This window comes from Monodelphis domestica, chromosome 1 (genome assembly GCF_027887165.1).
Source record: "Monodelphis domestica isolate mMonDom1 chromosome 1, mMonDom1.pri, whole genome shotgun sequence".
Lineage (NCBI taxonomy): Eukaryota > Metazoa > Chordata > Mammalia > Didelphimorphia > Didelphidae > Monodelphis > Monodelphis domestica.
Genome location: NC_077227.1, coordinates 701,514,048 through 701,529,433, shown reverse-complemented (window position 1 = coordinate 701,529,433; position 15,386 = coordinate 701,514,048). Strand labels below are relative to the sequence as shown.

General features: G+C 35.6%; 1 protein-coding gene across 4 annotated transcripts in view; it reads left to right on the top strand.

Annotated features, from left to right (window-relative positions):
* MTHFSD (methenyltetrahydrofolate synthetase domain containing) overlaps window positions 1-15,386 on the top strand; it is a 70,800-nt gene that overhangs the window by 30,124 nt on the left and 25,290 nt on the right. For all 4 annotated transcript variants that reach the window (XM_007477263.2, XM_016427847.2, XM_016427846.2 and 1 more), the window contains one exon: window positions 12,432-12,522. In XM_007477263.2, coding sequence (XP_007477325.1) covers window positions 12,432-12,522 — 91 coding nt within the window. The remainder of the gene's footprint in view (window positions 1-12,431; window positions 12,523-15,386) is intronic.

The window sequence follows — 15,386 nt, the reverse complement described above, 5'->3', positions numbered from 1 at the left end:
AGGAAGTTCTTTGAGTCATGATTGATTTTAGAATTGATACAGTAGAGATACTTGGAATGACTTGGAACTTACAATCTCCACCCTACTCAGTCTAACAGGATTTAGGAAGGGCTGCAGCATAGATCAAGATTTAATTATTTGAGAATATGACCTACAACAGACATGTGCAAAGGAAACAGACCTCTGGGCGGTCCTGGGTTAAACTAGAGCCACCATTGGCACAGGGGAGACATCGACAGTGATTGGTAGATGTGAGAACTGAGGGGAGGGGACTTAGATGGTTTCCTTAAAGATAGCGGGGTCTGAGGAGAGGAGGAGGAGGTTTTGCTCTGAGCGAGGTGGCTCTGAAGGAGGACTGAGGAGGTTGCTGTGTGGGAGGACCAGGAGAGAAGGCTGGCTCTGAAGGAGGAGAATTCTCTGGAAACATTTCTTGAAAGGAGGCTCTCTTGAAGGTGGAGCCTGAGATTAGCATGAGAAGCCTTACCTAGAGAGATCTTGGGTGAGTGATAAAACCAACTGACTGATTTATTCATTCTTATTCCTTTCTTACTTTCTCTCTTTTTCTATTGATTAATCAGTGTATTATAAAATAAATTTCTCTATAAAACCCAGTTGGCTTGGGCATATTCATAAATTGGGAATATGTTCCCTGGCGACCATCTTATATTTATATATAACCAAGACACAGTAGAAAACATATTTCAGCGGTCATAATTGATATATATATTTCCCTTGCTCCCAAACATTTTAATTATCACACAAACTCAGTAATAGAAAAGCTATGATTGTCAACCAGCATTTGCCATATAGGGAGCATTCATTTGTGACTTCAATGCTGTGATTGAGATGTGATGAAGGTACAGCCTGGGAATTGTGCTGGTAATCAGGGCATGCTAACAGGGAACCTGTTGCCTTAGGATGGAGGTTAAAACTTGTTTTGGGTTATAAAAATTAAAATTAAATCTCAATAATAAAAATGTAATATTTTGGGAGATGTATTAATGATCATTAGAAATAAAGGAATAAAAGGGATACAAAATAAAAAACAACAACAACAAAAAAAGCCCATGGCTATTTAGCCTATTCAAAATCCCCGTGCTTCCCATCCTTGCCAGCAAGCCAAAGAGAGAGAGTGAGCAGCACTGCTCACTCACTTTATTCCCTGTCTACAGGAAGTACATAATGACAAGAAGTCAGTGGGCTCCCGGGAAATGAAGTTCTTTTTTAGGGTAACAGATTTTAAATTATACATTCCCCCATGATGATCAATTTGGGGGGCTAGTCTCCCCAATTTGATCATTTAACATAATCAACTTTTAAATTATAGTAGTTTTGAGAAAGGGAAAAGAACAAACCCATGATTGCTAGTTGCATTGACAAAAAGCCAATTGGAGAAAGTCCCCTTTGGCATAAGAGTATACATACAAAACAAATGCATTCAACCCCACACAGTTCAAATCACCCCATCCCAAAGTTCACTCTGGATCTTCTGGTGCAGTGTTTTATCTGTATAGGCATCTTCATGGTGCCTTCTCCAAACAGTTCAATTTCTGGATTTGGAGAGGTAGCATGTTTCTTATACTAAAATTACTCTGAAAAAGAATTTAAACTTTGCATTTTAGAATAATGATGCAAGGTCTGAGGCCTGACTCCATGGTCTATGTCAGAGATTTTCAGAGTTATAGCTCTGAACCAGTAGTCAAGACCACATTGCAGCTATGGTCCTGTTCTGGGAAAGTATAGACCTGGCCTTGTGCATGTGCCTTTGCAAGGCTTCAGTCAGATGACTGAGTTTGAAGTGAGGGTAGGAGATTTGAGGGAGTTTATTGACAGGTGCATCCTTGATCAGGGAGTCAGGACATATTGAGATTATATGTACAGTTGGAACCTTGAGTTCTATGAGTGATGCACTCTTAGCCCAGTGCTTGCTGATGTTGGTGCACTCAACAGAGTGACAGATCTGGGTACAACTTCTCAGGGCCTCTAGGAACCTCTGTCCAATGGTTGAGACCCCATGTTGGTATGACACATTGTTCAGAAATTAACAGTACAGCAGTAAGGGAAGGACTATGCTTGTGGTATAGTTTTTCCAGAGTATTAATAGCTTAGCTGTGCCCTGCCCCCATATTTTAGGATTAAGATAACTGTTTGAAACATGGTAGATAAAAAAGGGATGATGTTTTTGGTATAATGGTTGAAGCACAACATTTGCCTTAAGGTGGTTTTGATATCACATTGATCCAATCTTGTCTACAGCACATGATTGGGCCAGTTTACTTGACTGGCTTTTTGGCAAGAAATAGACCAACACTCCTAGAAATATACTTTTATCTTCTCATTCCTCTATTAAAAGGGTTTTTCTTGCCTGTCACAGCAAAGAAGCAACAGAAAACAAGAACAGAACAGTGTTTATACTACCAAATAGGGTCACTGTAGCTTGTGGTCACTTTCCAATTAGGTCACAATGGTGAGGTCCTCTAAGGTGAAGAGTGGATAAAACTACTTGGAACAAAAAACAAGGTTCAAAAGTCCACCTCCATCTCGGTCCTGAAGCTTCCTGCCTCTCTTTAAGGCACTTCAAAGATCATAGCTATATCTGCAATGAAAGCATGGATCTGGTCCCAGATTCTCCAATTATTACTATACCCACATTAATTTCTCTAATTTGCTTATATAACTCAAAATTGAAAATCTCTTCAACATCATGTGTAATACCCTATTCTTTGATGCTTTTTATTCTATATATTTTAATTAGGTGCCAGAAAAAAAATTTTTATTATGGAATCTGAAATTCAAAGCTAATTCCTAACATTAATTTTAAACTTATAATGAATTCTATGATCATCTTAACACTTTCAAAACAGATATTCTTTTGCCTTTTTAAAATTTATTTTTAAATTCTTTTTAAATTGAGTTCCAAATTATGTTCTTTGCTGCAGCCCCTCCCCCCATTGAAAAGGCAAGCAATAAACTCATTATACATGTGAGGTCATGGCAAACATTTCCATATTAGCTAATTTCCAAAAAAAAAAATAGAAAAAAGAAAAGGAAGAAAGAAAAATAAAGAAAAATTTTAAAATGCTTCAATATGCACCCAGTTCATCAATTCCCTCTCTGGAGCTTTTTCTTCTATCTTTCACAGCTGATCATCTTTACAATATTGCTTTTACTCTGCAATTCCCTGCTCATTTTGCATATTTCCCTTTGCATAAGATTCATTTAAGTCTTCCCAGGTTTTTCTGAAGTTATCCTCTTCTTCATTTCGTATCACACAGTAGTATCTTTTAAATCATGTGCTACAACCTGGTCTGCTCTTCCTCAGTTGATGAAGCCTTTTAGCTCACCCTTTGCTGTGTAACCCAATCTATTTTACATGACCATGTTACTCCTGTGTTCTTCCTTATTTACCTTCCTCCTAATTCCATCATCTATACTTGCCTTTAAAATCTGAATTGGTCAATTAGTTATTCTCTGAGAGGATATATTGACTTCCTATATGTCTGCTTCTTTTCCTTCTCATTAGACTCTCTCCTACTTGTGTCTTTAGAATTTCAATGACTTTCTATCATATTTTAAAACCCAAAGTATTTTTAACCATCAGCTCTGTAAAAATCAGAATCAGAATCTTCCAAAGCTCAGTCATTAGCCATGGCCTGATAGTCTTGGCAAGGCAGTATGATGTAGTAGAAAGAATAACAAATTCTAAGTCAGCGGGCCTGGGTTTGAATCTCAACACAGCCTTATTGGATTGTTGCCATGAAAAACTGGAAATTACTATTTGACATTATATATTATTGTTTTAAGTGCATTTTTCCCTTTATCATAGTTAAGAGCCAGGAAGTAGACTCATTTGTAGAATTTCAAAGCTATTTACTTCCTAATATAATATAAATTCTTGTTAGTTTGATTGTTTCGGCAGAATACCTATCTAAATTTTTCCCTCAGTGTCCTGCATATTTATCCAACTTCCCCCCTCTCCTGCACCATCTTTCCGTCCATGGTTGGCCCACAGAGCCAGCTCATATCTCTTGCCATCAGCCTCCTGAATCACCCTCTGTATTCAGGTCTGTAAGTAATCCCCCCCAGACTACCAGCTGGTCAGAACCCTTCTTGCCCCTCAAACTAACTGGAAAGGAAAGTTGAGTCAATGACAGAATAATATCAAAAGGGCATCTATATCTAAAGACAGGAAGTCAAAGAGGAAGGAGTTTGAGATTAAGGAAAAACATGGTTCAATCCATCAGCTGAGTCAGTCACTGAACATAGCAGCTAACAGCCAAGGAAACTCAGAAGATTTTTTAACTTAATGAGTGCGTTTCACCTAACCTGTTGGAAATACCTATTTAGAGATAACTAATAGTGATGATTCAAGCAATGTTGCAAGATGAATACATTGTCGTTCTGCCGTGAACTTTAAAATGAACTATATGTACTAATTTAATAAGTAGTTTTCTACATATATATGTATATATATGACCTAATGTGATTCCTTTTTTTTTAACTCTTGTCTTCCATCTTAGAATCAATACTATATATCAGTTTCAAGGCAGAAGAGCAGTAAGGGCTTGGCAATGGAGGTTAAGTGACATGCCCAAGGTCACACAGCTAGGAAGTGTCTGAATCCAAATTTGCACCCAGGACCTCCTGTCTCTAGGGCCCTAATATAGTTCTTAATAACTGTTAGCAGTTATACTAAATAAAAATTGAAGTTTATATTTTTCTAGGAGACTCTTAATTTTATCCTTTTTATATGATACTACATTTTTAGCCTCATTCTTTTTATATAGACTCTTATTAGTTAATTATATATATATGGGCACATAGACCTTATGATCCTTTTTTTCCCTTGATCAAGAAAAATTTAATCAATTAGATAAGAATTCATTTTGTAAGTTAAATATATGGCTATGGCTCATCATTGCCAAAAGGGATGATCAATTAAATAATGGGGGAAAAGGGGAGCCAAGATGGCAGCTTAGTAGCAGCAGTAGCTGAAACCTTTCAGAGAATCCTTCCAAACAAATCTTTAAAATGCCTCATTATAGGAATCAAAAACCAACAGCAAAACAGAGTGAAGGGCCTCTCATGCTGAACACAACTTGAAAGGTAGGCAGAGCAAGTAAGTTTTCACAGGCTAAGAGGGAGCCAGAAGAAAGTGCACATAGAGGGCAACCACTCATCACCAGTAGTACTACACCAGGTTCTGAGCCTGGGCATAGGCCAACTTTGGGATCCCAGGACCCTTCCTACACCAATAACAGAGTATCCCACACTCATCCTTTGAAATCCCAGGCCCCAACACCAGGCTATAGTGAGGCCTAGAAGTCTGTAGCACTTCACTCTTTCAAGCCTGTGCTGTTATGAAGCCCTTAGCCTCAGGGTAAAACAGCCCAGAATGCTGAGTCCTGCAAGCCATCAACAGAGGAGACAGAAAAATCAGCTTTCAAAACTCCTACTCCACAGGCAAAAAAAAAAGGCTGGGAAAATTAGCAGATAGTAAAAGAAATGCCATACACATTTTCTATGGAGTCAAAGAACGAGACACAGAATGAATAGGGATGATGGGATCCAAACAATGACATGCAAAACTTCAAAAGAAAAATGGGGATTGGTCTCAGGTGCTAGAAGAGTTCAAAAAGGAATTTGAAAATCAAATAAGAGAGATAGAAGAAAATGGGAAAAAGAAATGAAAGTAATACAAGAAGAAAATAACAGCTTAATAAGTGAAATTGATCAACTGGAAAAAGAAGAAAAAAAATTCAATCAATAAACCAAAATCAAAAGAATGAAAAAATAGAAGAAAATATGAAATATCTTATTGAAAAAACAACTAACTTGGAAAATAGGTTGAGGAGAGACAATTTAAGAATTATTAGACTACCTGAAAGTCATGATCGAAAAAAAATTAAAGCCACTTCAAAGAAAACTGCCCTGGTATTCTTGAACAAAAGGGTAAAATAGAAATTGAAAGAATCCACAGCTCACCTCCTGCAATAAATCCCCATATGACAACTCCCAGGAACGTTATAACCAAATTCAAGAGCTCCCAGATCAAGGAGAAAATACTTCAAGCAGCCAGAAAGAAACAATTCAAATATCATAATGCCCCAATCAGGATTACACAAGATCTGGCAGCTTCCAAATTAAAGGATCAGAAAACTTGGGACTGGGTTTACAACCAATAATCACCTGTCCATCAAAATTGATTATATTCCTTCAGGAGAAAATATGGTTATTTAATAAAATAGAAGATTCCCAAGCATTCTTGAAGAAAAGACCAGACATAAACAGAAAATTTGATGTCCAAATACAAAATTCAAGAGAAGAGGAAAAAGGTAAAGAAAAAAGAAAAAAAAAATTAAGAGCCTCAGTACAGTCAAATTGTTTATATACCTATGTGGAAAGATGGTATTTGTAACTGTTTAAAAAATTTGTCATTATTGTAGTAGTTAGAAAAACTGCTTAGGGGGGGAGCTGGGTAGCTCAGTGGATTGAGAGCCAGGCCTAGAGGTGGGAGGTCCTAGGTTCAAATTTGATCTCAGACATTTCCCAGCTGTATGACCCTGGGCAAGTCACTTAACCCCCATTGCCTAGCCCTTACTGCTCTTCTGCCTTGGAGCTAATACACAGTATTGACTCCAAGAAGGAAGGTAAGGGTTTTAAATAAAAAGAAAAGAAAAACTGTTTAGGATAATATGGGGGAAATCTAATGGTGAAAAAGAAGATTGCACTAAGAAAAATGGGGAGAAGTAAAATGAGGTAAATTATATCACATAAAAAGGTCAGGGGCATGGGGGAACTATTACAGTGAAGAGGAGAATGAGGGTGGTGACGGGTAATACTTAAACTTTATTCTCATTGGAATTGGCCCAGAGGGGGAAGAATAGCCATTTCATTGGGGTTTAGTAGCTATCTTACTCTATAGAGAAGCAGAAGGGGGAAATAAGAAAGGAGGTGGTGGGGAGGGGAAAAATATAAGGAAGGGGAAAGTTGGGGAGGAGGTGATTAAAAGACCCTATAAAGAAGTAGGAGAGGAATAAGAAAGGTGGTGGTGGGAAGGAGAGTAATATAAGAGAGGGGAATGGGGGAAGTGACTAAAAGCAAAACACTGGTATGGAGAGACCAAATGAAAGGAGAAAGGAAATACACAGATGGTAATCATAACTGTGAAGGTAAATGGGATGAACTCACCCATAAAACAGAAGTAGCAGAGTGGATTAAAACCCAGAATCCCAGAATCCTACCATATGTTATTTACAAGAAACACATTTGAGGCAGGTAGACACAGAGAAAAGGTAAGGGGAGAGAGCAGAATCTATTGGGCTTCAACTGTGATAAAAAATAAAAGGAGTAGCAATCATGATTTCAGACAAAGCTAAAGCAAAAATATATCTGATTAAAAGAGATAAGGAAGGTAATTAAATCTTGATAAAAGGTAATACAGACAATGAAGTAATATCAGTACTTAACATATGTACTAAATGGTATAGCATCCAGATTTTTTAAAGGAGAAGCTAAAGGAGCTTAAGGAGGAAATAGACAGTAAAACTTCCCCTACCAGAACTAGATAAATTTAACAAACAAAAAGAAAAGAAAAGAAAAGAAAGAAGTAAAGGAAGTGAATAAAATTTTAGAAAAGTTAGATTTAATAGATAATTAGAGAAAATTGAATAGGAATAAAAAAGTAATCAATAAGTTTCATGGAAAGGCAAATTAAAAATTAATTGGAAACTAAATATTAATCTAATTCTTCAACATGGGTGGGTCAAAGAATAAATCATAGAGACAATCACTGATTGCATTGAGAATGACCATCAGGAAACAACATATCAAAATTTATGGGACACAACCAAAGCAGTACTTGGGGAAATTTATGTCCCAAAATGCTTATATCAATAAAATAGAGAAAAAGGCAGATCAATGAAATGGGCATGCAACTAAAAAAAAAAACTAGAAAAAGGGCAAATGGAAAATCCCCAATTAAGACTTAATTGAAATCCTAAAAATCAAAGGGAAATTAATAAAGACTTGGATTTGATTCTGTGGGGGGAAAACAAACAAACAAAATAGGCAGAGCATTGGTTAATTTGGTTTAAAAAAGGAAAGAAGAGAATCAAATTACCAGCATCAGAAAAAGGGAGTGATTTCACCTTCAATGAAGAGGAAATTAAAGAAATCATTAGGAACTATTTTACCCACTTATATGACAATAAATCAGATAATGTTGGTGAACTAGATGAATATTTACAAAAATATAAATTGCCTAGATTAACAAAAGTGGATGTTGGATACTTAAATAATTCCATCTCAGAAAAGGAAATTGAACAAGCTATCAATGAACTCCATAAGAAAAAATCTCCAGGGCCAGATGGATTCACAAATGAATTCTATCTGACATTTAAAGAATGTCTAATTAATTAATCTTAATACTATACAAAGTATTTGGGAAAATAGGCAATAAAGGGGTCCTACCAAATTTTTTTTATGACACAAATATGGTGCTGATACCTAAGTCAGGAAGACAAAAAACAGAAAGAAAATTACAGACCAATTTCCTTAATGAACATTGATGCAAAAATCTTAAATAAAATACTAACAAAGAGACTATAGCAATATATCACAAGGATTATTCACTATTACTAGGTGGAATTTATACCAGAAATGCAAAGCTGGTTTAGTTTTAGGAAAACTATCAGCATAATCGACCATTTCAGTAATCAAACTCACAGAAATCACATGATTTTCCCAATAGATACAGAAAAGACCATTGACAAAATAGAATACCCATTCCTGTTGAAAACACTAGAAGGCATAGTAATAAAAGGGCCTTTCCTTAAAATAATTAATATTATTTGTTTAAAAATCTTCAGTATCAAAAAAAAAATAAAAAAATAAAAAAAAATCTTCAGTATCATGTGCAGTGGGGATAGGTTAGAAGCCTTCCCAGTAAGATCAGGAGTGAAGTTAGATACCCATTATCACCACTATTATTTAAGATTGTCCTAGAAATATTAGCTTTAGCAATTAGAAAAGAAAAAGAAATTTAAGGAATTAAAGTAGGCAATAAGGAAACTAAACTATCACTCTTTGTGGACGATATGATAGTATACTTAGAGAATCCTAGAAAATCAACTTAAAGAGCTAGTTGAAATAATTATCAACTTTAGAAAAGTTGCAAGATACAAAATAAACCCACATAAATCACCAGCATTTCTATATATTTCCATCAAAGCTCAGCAGCAATAATTAGAAAAAGAAACTCCATTTAAAATCACCACAGACAATATAAAATACTTGGGAATCTATTTGCCAAGACAAATGTAAGAATTATATGACTACAACTACAAAACACTTTTCACGCAAAGTTAGATATATGTGAATCTTAAAACTGCTCAGACTCTACTTCAGAAGATTTGATTAAGCTATTCCCCATTTTCTACAATGGAGGTACTTGGTCAGGAATGTATTGAGAACTTTAAAATTACTCCACCCTGCTCAGACAGTGCCTTATGGGAAGATAAAGTTGCAAACTCCTGATTGAACAATGAAAAGTCCCCAACTTACACTTATAGTGAAGCAAAAACCCTAAGCTAAGTGGTCTGTTTTTAGATCTAATACAAAAGGGTGCTAAGTAACTATAAAGGTTAAATTAATCAATAAAAGGTCAAGCAACTTACAGAAGGCAAGCTTAACAAAAGAGGTGTGACTTACTCAGAAGATATAATCTACCCAGAGAAGGTGAGAACTAAAGAGTAGTGAGAACTAAGAATGGGCAGTCCTGGGAAAAAGCATCTACTATGATTGGTAGATGTGAAAATTTAGGGGAGGTGACATAAGAGAAAATTTCTTTAAAAGGAGAATTCAGTTCAGTTTGGTTTTTAGTTCAGTTTGGAAGCTGAATTGGAGGAGGTCAGAAGTTCAGAGGAGAGTTTCTGAACTCAGTTCAGGAGTTGAGGATTTCAGTGAAGGGCTAGAGCTTGCTTGGAACAATCTTGTGGTGACTGAAAAAGACAGATTAGTCTCCCTTAAGGCTCAGGCCTAGGCCATTTGGCCTAGGCCCTTTCTACTATTTTCTTTCTCTCTCTCTTCCTTTAATTCCTTTATTTATACTAATTAAAATCTCCATAAAACCCAGCTGACTTGGGTATTTTCATATTTGGGAATTTTCCCATGGCAACCACTTATTTTTTATTTAAATCAAGACACTAAAAATTATCTTTACAGTTTGGTCAAAACCTTTACAGTTTTGGCAATTCACAGTCTTGGAAACCCACATTTTCATGGTTGCATATAACAATTGAAAAAGCATTAATTGCTCATGGATAGGCCAAGTTAATATAATAAAAATGACAATCCTACCTAAATTTACTTATTCAGTGCTATACCAATCAAACTACCAGATAATTTTTATACAACTAGAAAAAATAATAACAAAATTCATCTGGAAAAACAAAAGGTCAAGATTATTAAGGGAACTAATGAAAAAAAAAATGTGAAGCCTATAGCCTATCAGTACAGGATATTAAACTATACTATAAAACAGTGATCATTAAAACAATCTGGTACTGGCTAAGAGACAGAAGGATGAATCAATGTAATGGATATGGGGTAAATTACCTCAGGATTCTAGTGTTTGATAAACCAAAAGATCCCAGCTTTTGGAATAAGAATTCACTATTTGACAATAACTTCTGGGAAAATTGGAAAACAGTTTGTGAAAAATTAAGTTTAGGCCAATCTCTCATACTCTATACCAGTGATGGTGAACCCATGGTACACATGCCAAAGACGACACATAATGCACTCTCTGTGGGTACACATTCTGCCCACATCCTCCCCCAAGTTCATAACTAGAAAGACAGAGGGACTCAGTGGAGCTGCTCCCCTCCCCCTCTCCACTGTGCCTGATGACATTTTTTCACATCACCCACCCCTCCACCCAGCAGCCCAATGGGAGTGCTTTCCCCCTCCCCTGTGTGCGGTGGGAGGGGGGTGCACGTGGCACTTGGTGGGAGATGGCATGTGGTCTGTAAAAGGTTCACCATCACTGCTCTTCCCAATATAAGGTCAAAATGGGTATATGATTTAAACATTGAGGATATTATAAGTAAATTATGGGAACATAGAATAGTTTGCCTGTCAAATCTATGGAGAAGGGAAGAATTTATGACCAAATGAGATAGATAACTTTACAAGATATAAAAGGAATAATTTTGACTATATTAAACTCAATAGTTTTTGTACAAACAAAACCAATGTAACCAAGTTTAGAAGGGGAACAACAAACTGGGAAAACATTTTTACAACAGATTTCTCTGATAAAGGTCTCATTTCTCAAATATAGAGAACTAAGTCAAATTTATAAGAATACAAGTCATTTCTCAATCGATAGATGGTCAAAGGATATGAATAAGCAGTTTTCAGATAAAGAAATCAAAGCTATCAATAATCATATGAAAAAATGTTCTAAGTCACTTTTAGAACAACTCTGAGGTACCACTTCACACCTATCAGACTGATCAATAAGACAGTAAAGGAAAATGATAAATGTTGGAGGGAAGATGGCAAAATTGGGACACTAATGCATTGCTAGTAGAGTTGTGAACTGATCCAACCATTCTGGAGGGCAATTTGGAATTATACCCAAAGGGCTATAAAAGAAAGCATAGCCTTTGATCCACTAATGCCACTACTAGGTCTGTATCCCAAAGAAATAAAAAAATGGGAAAGGACCAGTTTGTACAAAAATATTTATAGTTGCTCTTTTTGTGGTGGCAAAGAAAATTCCTTTAATTGTTAAATGGCTAATGAAATTGTGGTATATAATGGTGATGGAATACTATTTTTCTATGAGGAATGATGAACAGAATGATTTAAGAAAGAACTGGAAAGACCTACATGAAACGATGCAGAGTGAGATAAGCAGAACCAGGAAAACATTGTACAGTAACAACAATATTGTGGAATGATCAACGGTGAAAGACTTGGCTATTATCAGCAGTCCAGGACAATTATGAGGGACTTAGGAAAAAAGAATATGATCCACCTCCAGAGAAAGAACTATTGGAGTAGGAATACAGATGAAAAGATATGATTTATCATTTGTTTATTTGGGTATATATTTTGAGATTTGGGTTTTTTAAGATCATTCATTTACAAAAATGAATAAAATGGAAATATGTTTTATGTGAAAATACATTTATAGCCCAGATTAAATTGCTTATCAGCTCTGGAAGAGAGAAGACAATTTGAATCATATAACTTCAGAAAACTTAAATGGAAATTTATTAAAATTTATTTTAAAAGTAAAGATGAATAAATAATATGTGGTGAATTTCTTCTATTTTAGAATGATAAGCAGCAATGTTTCATTAGTTCACTCTGTTTTGGTTATTGTATTTGAAGTTATTAAAACATGTTTTTGCTTTTAGGGTGTAAAAAACTACAGTGTACCCATCGGTTTGGATTCCAGAATCATAGTTGATTTGATTGTGGTGGGATCAGTGGCTGTTTCTGAAAAAGGTGGGAAATAACATTAATTAATATCATCAAACTTTTCTATTAGCACTCTCTACTAAAATGTTTTTGCATTCACAATTTTTCAATATAGCTATGATTTCAGTTGTTATTCTTCAGGCAATTGTTGATTTTTCTCTTAATCAGTATAATCAGTGACCCTGAGAATTCAGTCTGTTGCTGGATACATACCTGAATCACCATGATCATTACCGTGGACACAGTAACTCTTGAGTCCAGCCAACTCATTTTATAGATGGGGAAATGCTGGTGCAGAATGGGGAAATGACTTTGCCCCCCAGACCTGACAATTTAGTGAGAGAACCAAAGTTAGAATTCAAGTTTCTCGCCTGGTAGCATAGTGTTCTTCTGCTCTATTATGTGATTTTCCTAATTTAAAGTTATTTATGGGGTCACTCAGAATTAAATTGACCCTTCAAATGCCACTTTTAAATTTACCTAACTTATAGAAAATATTTTAAAATGAGCCTCCTCTCAAAAAGGCAAAACTTTCCCTCTTTTCTTTTTCAAGTTACCTGGGCCTGAAGCTGAATATATTCGCAGCAAATCATTGTTTTCTAAGGAACTTAAGCATTGAAAAAACCTTGACTTCTGGACTTTGTTTTTGTTATCTGCATGTCCTTAACAGTGCAATGCATCCCTTAAACTCCTTGCCAAATTTTCAGTAGTCTCTGGTCCTTTGCCAGGTAGACAGGTGAACTAAATCATGTCATCCTCAAAACGACCTCTGGTAAGGCTGTGCTCACTGTGCCAGGCAGTTCACTCCCTAATTGTTCTGAGCAGTTAAGCCCCTGCGGTTAATGGTGGAGTTTTTCCACCATGCTGATATTTCTACTCTACAAGGCCATCTTGTGTACTTCAAAACCAGGAACTTTGAAAGTAATCTGTTTAAGTTGGTGAATCAGTAGGTTCCACCTGGACTCAGTATATCAGCAGAGATATACTTATAAAGTAAAATTTTTGCCTGGCTGGCAAGGCCTTTTCTTTTATTTCTTCCAGGTCAAAAAAGGAGAGAAATGGAGAGATAGAGACAGAGAGAAATGGGGGAAGAGAGTGGGGAAGAGAGAAAGGGAGCATACAAGAACATTGTAAATTAAAGCCTTATGTTAACATCTCCCAGAATTAGAATTAGGTCCCTTCTGAACTATGCCAGGCTATACCCAAGATTTCCAAAACAGTTGGTATCCCAGAATGGTAGTGATATAAAAGAATGTAACTTTTGAGACTGAATAAAGCCTATCTCTTCATATTTGCTCTCTTTGTAGAAGTTTGGCGTGATATATTCCTTAAGAAACTAGGAATTCTGGGTTTGAGTCCAAGTTCTATTACTGAGCTATAGATAAATCCTTTTACTCTACCTCTACTTACCTCTTTGTAAAAGAATACAGTACTACTTAGACAGCCAGATAGTGCAGTGGAGAGAGCACTGGGCCTGGAGTGAGGAAGACATATTCCTGAGTTCATCTCACCTCAGACACTTACTAGCTATGTGACCCTAGGCAAGTCACTTTACCCTGTTTACCTCAGTTTCCTCTCTGTAAAATGAACTGGAGATAGAAATGGCAAACCCTTCCACTATCTTTGCCAAGAAAACCACAAATGGGGTCACATAGAGTCAGAAATGTGACAAGTGAACAACAAAAACTACTTCTTCCATATCTCATAGGAAAATTACTTGCTTAGTTACGATAGAGAAACATGTATCTAAGAGGCAACATAATTGCAAGACCTCTAGATTTAGAAGCTATGGGTTCAAGTATATACTCTGCTTTGCGTGACATCAGAGAGGCTGCCTCTCCTGTAGAATTTCATTTCTTCATCTGTCAAACAAAGATAATAATACTAATGTGGCTTTCCTTGCAGGGTTGTTATAAAGGATCACATAAGATAATGTATGGAATGTGCTTTGCTACCTAAAACATTCTAGAAATATAAATACTTTCAGTTACCATCATTATAAGCCACAAATCCCCAGTTTTAAAAGGTTTGACCTTTTCTCCCCAAATGATTATTTAAAAATAGCATTTAATGAAGTTAGATCTAAACAAGTGAAAAACATTAATTGTTCATGGATAGGCTGAGTTAATATAATAAAAATGACAATTCTACCTAAATTAATTTACTTATTCAGTGCTACACTACCAAAAAACTATAGAACTAGAAAAAAAAATAACAAAATTCATATAGAAGAATAAAAGATAAAGTATATCAAGGGAATTAATGAGTAGAAAATGTGAAGAATGTTAGCCTAGCAGTAGCAGATCTCAAAATGTACTATAAAGCAGTAATCATCAAAACAGTCTGGTATTGGCTAAGAAATGGAAGGATGGATCAATGAAATAGATTAGGAATAAATGACTTCAGCAATCTAGTGTTTGATTAACCCAAAGATCCCAGCTTTGGGAATAAGACTCACTCTTTGACAAAAACTACTGGGATAACTGAAAAACAGCATGGCAAAAATTAGATATAGACCAAAATTTCACACCTTATACCAAGGTAAAGTCAAAATGGGTATATGTATTAGACATAAAGGATGATTTCATAAGCAAATTAGCAGAACATAGAATAATTTACCTGTCAAATCTATGGATAAGGTAAGATTTTATGACCAAGCAAGAAATAAAGAGCATTACAAAATGTAATATGAGTAATTTTGACTATATTAAATTAAAAAGGTTTTGTACAAACCAAACCAATGTAACTGAGATTAGAAAGGAAACCCCAAACTGAGAAAACATTTATACAACAGATTTCTCTGATAAAAGATCTTATTTCTCAAATATGCAGAGAAATAAGTCAAATTTATAAGAATACAAATCATTCCCAATTGATAAATGGTCAAAGTA